At 33.3% G+C, this 9,366-nt stretch overlaps 1 protein-coding gene across 2 annotated transcripts; it reads left to right on the top strand.

Annotated features, from left to right (window-relative positions):
• Window positions 1-4,541: 4,541 nt before the first annotated feature.
• LOC112039328 (uncharacterized) lies at window positions 4,542-7,095 on the top strand. Of its 2 annotated transcripts, none has more exons than XM_024072197.2 (3): window positions 4,542-4,700; window positions 5,538-5,703; window positions 6,579-7,095. In XM_024072197.2, exons 2-3 carry the CDS (start codon window positions 5,553-5,555, stop codon window positions 6,959-6,961), a joined length of 534 nt encoding a protein of 177 aa, XP_023927965.1. In that variant the 5' UTR covers window positions 4,542-4,700; window positions 5,538-5,552; the 3' UTR covers window positions 6,962-7,095. The 2 variants fall into 2 exon arrangements, with proteins under 2 accessions (XP_023927965.1, XP_023927967.1); XM_024072199.2 differs by having other exon boundaries at window positions 4,542-4,759.
• Window positions 7,096-9,366: the final 2,271 nt, after the last annotated feature.

The raw sequence follows: 9,366 nt of genomic DNA, 5'->3' as shown, positions 1-9,366 counted from the left end.
GTGGTAGGTCGGTGGCTCTATTAGTTTTTCTAAATTTGGCTGAGGTAACAGCAATCGATATACTCCAGTAGCTTTTTCTAGGTGGAACTCAATCTTATTACTTCTAACTAAATTCGGTTGAGGCGGCAGTGACTAATGTGTGATTTCTAAATAATAATAAAAATTGTCAAATGGAGTGGAACTTGATTTAATTTTTAAGAGAAATCATTATTTCTTAATATTTTTAAAATAATTTCACAATTCTAATTTAGACCTACCATTGAAATTACTTATTTACCACAAAAATTTTAAATTATTCATCAGTAACAACTTTGCTACTTGGGATTTATTATGAAATCATAGAAAAAGCTTTAAAAAATGTGTGTGTGTGTGTGTGTATATCAGTAAAGTCGGGTGCTGACTAATTTTTTTTTGGACTTTTTATTTTTTTGATAAATTTTTAAGACTTTTTTTTTAGAAAACAGTAATACTTATTAATACTTACTAATCGCTAATCAGTGCGATGCGGGAAAGTTGTTAAGCTATCACTTATGACAATGCCAAACAACCTTAAAACCTAAGACAAACCCATGGAATGGATTTGAAATTTTTTCACAAATAGAGAAAGTCTTACATGAAGTTTTGTGAATATGATACCTTACGTTTTGTGAAAGTGAGAGGCATATTTGATATATTTAAGAAGCAAATAAATATCTAACGTAATACTAATAGATATCTAACTCTCATCACAAAAAATGAATGTTGCACGTTAGGATTACAATCTCAAAATTCCCTATCCTATAGTCAATACTAAACATTCAATTACTAAATGGAAAATATTAATTAACCAAAAATTACTTATTTATTTATATAAATAAGTAAACATAGATAATTATATTATAATAATTGATATTTGTTGCATGTCAATCAATTAGTATAATCACTACACGTCTCACATCACGTTGGGCTCAAAACTAAAAAAAAAAAAAACAAATGGCTAAAACATTTTGCCCATCTTTTATTCAAAAATTAAAAGCTTTCTACTTTCCCAATGCAAGTCATGTGGAGGCTTTGTAAACATAAAAAAGAGTTCACGTTGGGCTCAAAGCAAAAAAAAAAAAAAAAACTAATGGCGAAAATATTTTTCTCATCTTTTATTCAAAAATTAAAAGCTTTCTACTTTCCCAATGCAAGTCACGTGGAGGCTTTGTAAACATAAAAAAGAGTACAAAAACAAAAAGAGAGAAGCTACAGCAGTGACTAGAGACATACAAAAGAAAGAGAAGGAGGAAAAGAAGAAGATGGTGGAGGAAAAGAAGAAAAAAGAAGAAGAAACAGTGGTAGAAGATGAAGGCGTGACACCATGACTGGTGACTTGTGTTGGCAACCTGCTACTTCAACTTGGCGCAACCCCTGCTGCGTCGTCTTCTTCTTCTCTTTTTTTTTTTTTTTTCCCTTACAAATAAGAAATTTCTGGAATGAAGAGGAAGATGACGAAGAGAGAGATGAGATTATTTTGGTTTTGGTGATTTATGGGTTTGGATTATGTTGGGTATATATTGTGTTTGAAGAAATTTATGAGATGAGGAGGAAGATGACGAAGAGGGAGATGGGGAATTATTTTGGTTTTGGTTTGGGTTTGTGCTCATATGTACTATTTTGGTTTGTGTTGGGCTTGTGATATAGAGGGAGATCGGAAGAGAAAGGGTTTTTTTGGGAAGAGATGGCAGAGCATCTGGAGGTAGAGCATCGTAAAAGGGAAAGGGTAGGGCATCAGGTTTTAGAAAACTGTTATTACATTTTTTTTTATGCTTTTTTTTTTTTTTAATAATGTGCTAATGTCAAAATTTGTGAGAGCTTTAGACGCTTCGGTTATATATATATACACACACACAAACACGAAAGTAGTATACAGGGTTTTTTTTTTTAAAAAAATGTTTCGTCCACAACATTTTCACAAGAAATCATAAGTGGTTAGTTGTTATTAGTTTTAATTTGAATCTATCACTAAAATTACTTTTCTACCCCACCAATAACAACATATAACAACTAGCCACATAATATATGAAAATGTTGTGGACATGCTTATAATATATTACATAACCAAAGTACTAGAGTTTTTTAAGACTTGATTCCTGAGAACATTTATCAATAAACCATTTTGAATTTATCATAAAAACAAAATGAGAAATGATATGTCCATAATATTTTCACAACAAATCTTAAGTGGTGGGTTGTTATTGGTTGTTATGGGTGAGCAAAAAAAAAATTTAAATTGTAAATTCAAATTAGAATGAATAACTTACTACATATAATTTGTTGTGAAAATATTATTAACATGACACTCCTCTTAAAAAAATTTATATTGATATGTAACAAAGGTAAAAATATTTTCTTTTCTATACTACTATTTAAGAGGCTAACCATATTTGGACAGGATTTTTTTTTTTTTTTTTGTTCCAAAATACCCACACATCCCTAGATTTAAGTAGAGACAAAACTAAAAGATAATATGGTAAAACTATCATTTAACTCTTGCAAAAATATTGCTTACAAAATAGGACCACTCTCAGGTATTTGAAATGCTCCAATTACCCATATTCCTTCCATCACTAAACTTACGATTTCCACACACACACACACAAAACAAAACAATTTTTTTTTTTTTTTAACCTTTATCAAGTCTTAACCGTTTTCACATTAAAATAAAAATAAATAAATAATTGACCATTTCTCTTTTTTCTTTTTTCTTTTTTTAATTTACAGTTTCTTACTCTAATCTCACATTATTTTTAAATTTTTTTATGAAAAAAAAAAAATCTACTCCTAGTTAATTGTTTAGGTTCACTTACGTTCTCCTCCCTCACCCTCAAAAACAGGCCTTACATATACCAAGAACAACCACCATTTTTTGCATTTTGGTAACAAGTGACAGCCACTCAAAACAAGCTTTAGAAGGTATTTACTCAACACTCAAATTGATTGCCCGCTGTGTCCACCACCATCACCTACTCATGCAGGCTCACTCTCCTCAGACTTGCCCATTCTGACCTCAATTTTCACTCTACTCATGCGATACAAAATAATTTTTGGTCGTGGATGTTTGGTGATGTAGCAATTTGGGTAGCAACCTATGAAGCACGAGTGCATTTCGGGACTCGGGTGCGGGTGCGGAACTCGGCAATTTTTGAAAAAGGTGGATGCGGGTGCGGCAGGACTCGACGATTAAAAAATTATTAAAAATATTTTTATTTATATATTTTATATATTGCTAAGCATTTTTTTTATATAATAATAATAGAAAACTCATATAATAATAATAATAATAATAATAATAATAATAATAATAATGTACTGTACAAAATAAAGCCTCTCTGGCTCATGTACCAAAGGCCAACGGTTCAATGGCTCAATGTACAAAAAAAAAAAAGGGAGATGTGGCTCACATGAGAGGCACAAAAAGCAAAATAAAGCCTCATCCTTTAAAAAAAAAAAAAAAAAACAGAACAAAAGTTACAGAACGACAACGGCGCAACGTTGGAAGAAGAAGACGAAGAAGCAAAAAAGAAGAAGAAGAAGAAGAAAGGGGTTAAGCTAGTGAAGACGGCGACAGCAACGTATCAAATCCACCAGTTTCGACGATTTCAGCTTGAACCGGCCATTTCGGGGATTTCGCCCGATACAGCCCGAGTCAGCGCGAATCAGCCCGATTCAGTGCGAATCAGCCCAAGTTCGAGCCGCGTCGACACGAGTCAGGGAAAAAAAACATGTGGCAGACGCGGCCCGACGTAGCACTGACTTGCAGTCAGCGGCGTCCCTCGCGCGTCGCCGCATGGATGTGAGTACGGCTCCTATGGCGCCGCGTCCGTGCATCCCAGGTAGCAATAGCAACATGGACACTAAAGAAATTTTGAAACGCCGGTCAATGAGTCCTACTGAGTGGTTTAAGGGTGCAGGTCTCACCACTGAATCATGTTCCATTACTTTGCAAAAAAAAAAAAATATTGTTGGTCCATATTTTATATAACTGTAATTATCTAATCAAAATTAGTGTTAAAATTTAATGTTTAATTTTTTGGACTATTTACAATTTTGTCTTAGCTTCATTTGATCAATGTCTGTGGATGAAGGAGTATAAAGATCAGCGACCTGCAAATGACAACAACCATGTTTCTCTATCAAATTCCTTCCAAGGATGTTCTCACCATTTCTTTTAGCTAGGCTGTTTTTAATTGATAGGAAAATTTTGTCTTTATCACATATGATGTTAAGTTCAATGCAGTTGCTTACAATATAGTTAAAATTAGCCTCTAAAGATACGCGAAACCCTTATATTTTTTTTGGTAAATTTTAATAATTTGCATTAGTTATAATTTGAGGTTATTATATTTTTTAATTACCAAAAAAAAGTTTAGGGGTATAATAAGTGTTATCCATTTGTTGGTAAAATAATTTTTTCATCACACTTTAAAATTTTTTCCATGATTGAAAAATATAATAATTTCAAATTATAATGAAGGTCTAAAAATAATAATTAAAAAAAAGAAAAAAAAAAGAAAAAAGAAAAGAGACGAGGCTACTCTTTCTAAAAATCTTTTGCTACAGTTACAAAGGAACAAAAACCAACTCGGCTCGCCTCTCTCATTCTCATTCTCGCTCTCGCTCTCTCTCTCTCTCTCTCATTCTTATCACCCTCAATCTCTTGCTCGCTGACACGGCAGGTACGGACTCTTTGTTCTGAAACCGTAACATACATATATGATTAATTTGTTTTAATCTGGTGAGTTTAGGTCCTTCATATTTAGATCAACTAAATGAGACAAAATAAGATTTGAGAGATATAGATTTACCTATTGTGTCTGTAATTTAATTCATCTGAATAGAGGTTTTCGTATATTTTTATCCATTTTGCTTGGATTCGAAGCTNTCTTCCATAATGTTAATTCGTTACACTTCGAATTTGGGTTTTGTGTGTTACTGTTATGTAGTTGATTTGAATGCTCTGCAACTCTTTTTCTTTTTTTTTTTCTTTTTTTTCAATCTAACTTTGAGTTACTTTGATTCAGAAAATGGGGAAAAAAAGGGTTTCTTTATTTGATTAGTTGGATAGTGTTTTTGTGTTACGCACTTTCTTTAATTAAATGCTATGAAATTGAACTATGAGATATTCTCACTCAAGATATTTATAAGGGTTGGTTTGTTTATTTTGGGTTTTCTTTTTGTTGGATTAGGTTGGCATTTGGCTATGCAATTTTTAGAAAATTGTGTTTTTCGATTTGCAGCATATGGGGTTGTTTTTCAAAAATGCTTTTTTTTTTTTTTTTTTTTTTTTTTTTTTTTTTTTTTTTAAGAAAAACTGCATTTTGGCACCACAACTTTTCATACCAATACTACTTTCCACAAATTTTATAAAATGCATGTTACTTATTTAAAAACCATGTTTTCAAAATCCACATTTTGTTTTCTTTTCTTCCTAAAAAATGCACACTTTCAAATAGCTAACCCAAACCAAATGGACACTGGGTGTTAATGTGTAGCTAATTGTGTTCTGCTTGCAGGGTCAAATTTATACCATGAAGAGAACTATCCCATGGAGTGATGAGGAGGATGATTCATCGGATGATGAATCATTGTCTTCACATTCAGACTCCGGATCTGAAGATGGGGTTGACCAGAAAAAGGCAAAGGATCCATCAAAACATTCCAAAGAAAAAAATTCGAAAGGTATAACATTGCTGGATTAGTTCTCTATCCATGTTTAGCTAGAATTGAATTTGTGTGTCTAGATATCTCTCAAACAAAGTTATTGCTTCATATTTTGATTTGTCTTCTTTACTCAAGCAAATGACAGTGGATTGGGGCCCATGGTGAACCTTACCTACTTGTTACGTTCTTTTAGAAACTAGTGAAGTGGTTTTCTTAATCAAATAGTGGAACAAAATAATGTCCACAAGGTTTCTCAAAAAAAAAAAATAAATAAATAATGTCCACAAGAAATTTACAACACCGCAGAAGCTGAATCATTTTGCTGAATTTGAATAAATAGCTCACATAAAAGGAAGGAGAAGGAAGTCTATGATATTGCAGGGTTGGTTACCAAGATAACAGATAGTAATACTAATATAAAAATTGGCTGCATAAGAAAACCTGAAAAAATGTTTTATTTCTTGTCCAATGATATTTCCTATAGCTTTTTTTACCTACGCTTATAATTTTGTAAGTAATTGTTTGGCAATGGTCTCCATCTCATTAAATATTAATTATATATAAAATAATAATAAAAATTGACATTTACCTTGTTATGAGTTTAAGCTAGGGGCAGAACAGTAATATATTAGAAAAGCTTGTAGGAAATAACTTTTTCTGAATGTAGATATTGTTTGCAATTTTAAAATGGAACAACATGTAAAGAATAGAATCTCTGTATTAATATCAAGATGAATGTCCACACGCCATTTAGATGTCCTGCTTGTACTTAACTACCATAATGCTGGATCAACAGTCTTGTTTAGCTTTGCTTGCAGAAATTCTCCAGAAAATTCCTCTTTTCAAGTTGTTTAAAATAAAGGTGTAACATTTTTGTCTCTGCACGCATACAGCTAAATCTAGAAAGCAAAAAACTGGAGTTTTGGACTTCGAAGAATTGAAGCGACGTGGTTATAAAGGTGGACCATCAATCTTGAGCGTGCCTCCACCAAAAGAAGATGACAAGCAGGACTGGTCATGGTCTAACGGTAAGGAAAGTCATGAAACCAAGGAGACTGAAGAGACTTATGAAGAACGACAGAAAACAAGAGCTGCATTAGCCTCTGGAGAGAAGCTGGTGAGTGTGGAAACTCGGAAAGACAGGAAGAACCTTTCTTTCTCTCAAAAGGAAAAGAGGAAAAGAGAGCTTGGTCAAGCTAGTAGGGGAAAGAATTATGTGGAAGAAGAGAAGAGGTTGTTGAGAGAGAATGGCATCTATTCTGGTTTTGATGCTTGAACTGTGATGCTTGTAGCCATTGAGTTTCATTATGTATAATACGTGGAAACTAATATTATTAGTCTCGTTCTTGAATTAAAAAGATTGGGATGTGAGTAGTTAGCAATTCTCAGAAATATATCATTTTTGGCGCATCCTGTCTTGATATGCACACTGTTTTTAGGCGACCAGCTTACATACAGACATACAGTTCCTTTTTTGGGTTTGTCATTGCAACCTAAGCTCTGCAGTTCTTTCTTTCTAGAAAAGTAATTAATGTGCCCTTGAAACTTGAACGAGGGCAAAAGCGCAACATCTACAGAATGATGAATGAAAGTCTCCAGATGGTTCATATCATTAGTTCTTGGTGTTTGTTTCATACCATTAGGAACTGAAGCATAAGGCCATTTTGCACTGTGAAAGAAATACTCATTTCCCTAGGAGAATTATGTCTGGACTCGAATGATAATTGATCATTGAATGACAAAGGTAAACTTCCCTCTGAATCTACAGTCATCCTCTTACACAGCCATTTAAAACTCTTTCTAAGAAGGTGTCAAGTCTTATTTTCTCTTCACCGCGCATCTTTGGTGCGATGGTCACTTTACAAGTATAAGTGTTTGTGGAAAGGGGGGAGGGGGGGAAGAGCCGAGGATCAAGTTTTCAGAAGATAGTTTCATACACATATACATTTAGATTAACTTATGGTAGAATTTCTATCTTATATTAAAAAAAATATATCTTATTTCCTTTTTAGCAATTATTAGCTACATTTATTTTCTAGAGTAAAATAGTTTAACTGCAAAACTACTGTAAGGCGCCCATATTGATACAACAAATAATCAATTTATTTCAGATATATCATAAAACTGCATTTGGAGTTCTCCCTTCCCCCATACACCCCATTTCACATGTGTAAGACCCACATCCAGGAACCCATGTGCCTAAGAAAGGTTTTGTATGCATTCATTAAAGGTGGTAGCCCCTTCTCTCTCTTTCAATTTATTTATTTATTTTTTTTTTTTATCCCTCTTTTCAAATCCTAGTTCATAACATTTACATTCATTTTGATGGAAATACCTTTGCTAATGCAAAAGTGAGGGAAATAGACCTACAAGGCTGCCAGCTATGGCTACATTAATCTTGATTTGCCCGAAAATTTGTATCGTGTCACATCTCATCAGATTATTTTTTGTGGACTAGTTGTAGTGCGTTAAAGATGCCAATACCAGGAGTCTAGCTCATGTAAACAAGAAGAATACATACATGTGAGTATATATGTTAACGTGTGTGTGTATATATATATATATATATCTTTGATTTAAATACACTGGGATCTTGTTTCGTCTCCGTTTAAACTGCTATCCCTGTCTAAATTTATATTAAAAAAACGGATACCTGTTTGCTATTTCTATAATTACGGTTGATAATCATATTGTTATAACTTTTTTTTCAATACCAAGATAAAAGAGAGTTCGAGAACATTACCAGAAGCGTTAAAAAATTGCTGGATTAACCCAGCTTTGGTGTACAGGCATATTCGAAGCTACTAAGGCTTTATCTATTGTGTCAGACATGGAACAGTTTTAATTGTGAGACCTAAACCATGTTGTTGTAGGTAGTGTAGATCAGCTAGCATTGTTTGCTCTTGTCATTGAGGTTTCCTTCTGTTATACAAGACCTGTTCCATGTTCCTGCTATCAGTTAGACCTATGATATTCTGAGAAGTAAGTTCTTTAGCCTTCACTAAAGCCTCCACCAGTGCTTGCCAAAAATGATGTTCTAGCCCCACAACTGTAGCACTGGCATCCTTCAAAGATAGTTGTCCCTGAAGTATCCTTAAAGATCATAAAATTCTCCTCAAAATTGACTGTTATTGAACAAAAGTTATGCCTGAATTGAGTGAGTTATTGTGACAATTATCTCTTGGAATCTTTCATGAAAAATGTGTATTTTTGCCTTGATTTGATTTGGATACATGCTAGAGATTACTTGATTTTTCATATAACACGTGTCATTTCTTGAAAATTCATTTAGTCTTCCATTTTATTGTGCGTGTCCAAATTAATTAGGTCCCTTTTCATGTTGTGCTAATCTTCAATTAATTGTTACATAAATATACATTATGGTTCTTGTCATATGGAGGGCCAAGATCATGCCATATGGTAGCTTATGATGTGGTTAAGTGCCCAAAGTTCTAGTATGTTCAAGAGATATTTTCATGCAAACTTGCTTCTCCAACTTTTTGCTCTCTCTGCTAGCACACTCTCCCCACACATTCCTGGGCATGCTGTTATTGAGTACTCTAGGAGTATACCCCCTCCCTTTCACATACTCCCTCCCTCTAACGCTTAATGTTAATTCAAACTTTATATCCCTAACATTAGTGCATCACGCAATTCTCTATAGCTCATGTTTTATTCACA

This window comes from Quercus suber, unplaced genomic scaffold, assembly GCF_002906115.3.
Source record: "Quercus suber isolate HL8 unplaced genomic scaffold, Cork oak 2.0 scaffold_26, whole genome shotgun sequence".
NCBI lineage: Eukaryota > Viridiplantae > Streptophyta > Magnoliopsida > Fagales > Fagaceae > Quercus > Quercus suber.
The sequence above is the reverse complement of the archived record's forward strand: the minus strand, read 5'-3'. Positions and strand labels throughout refer to the sequence as shown.

What these genes read in the sequence shown, in the direction of transcription:
- LOC112039328 (XM_024072197.2), top strand. Translation starts at nt 5,553, where the DNA reads ATGAAGAGAACTATCCCATGGAGTGATGAGGAGGATGATTCATCGGAT. An exon ending in CAAAGAAAAAAATTCGAAAG is followed by an intron (nt 5,704 to 6,578) that starts GTATAACATTGC and finishes GCACGCATACAG; the next exon opens with CTAAATCTAGAAAGCAAAAA.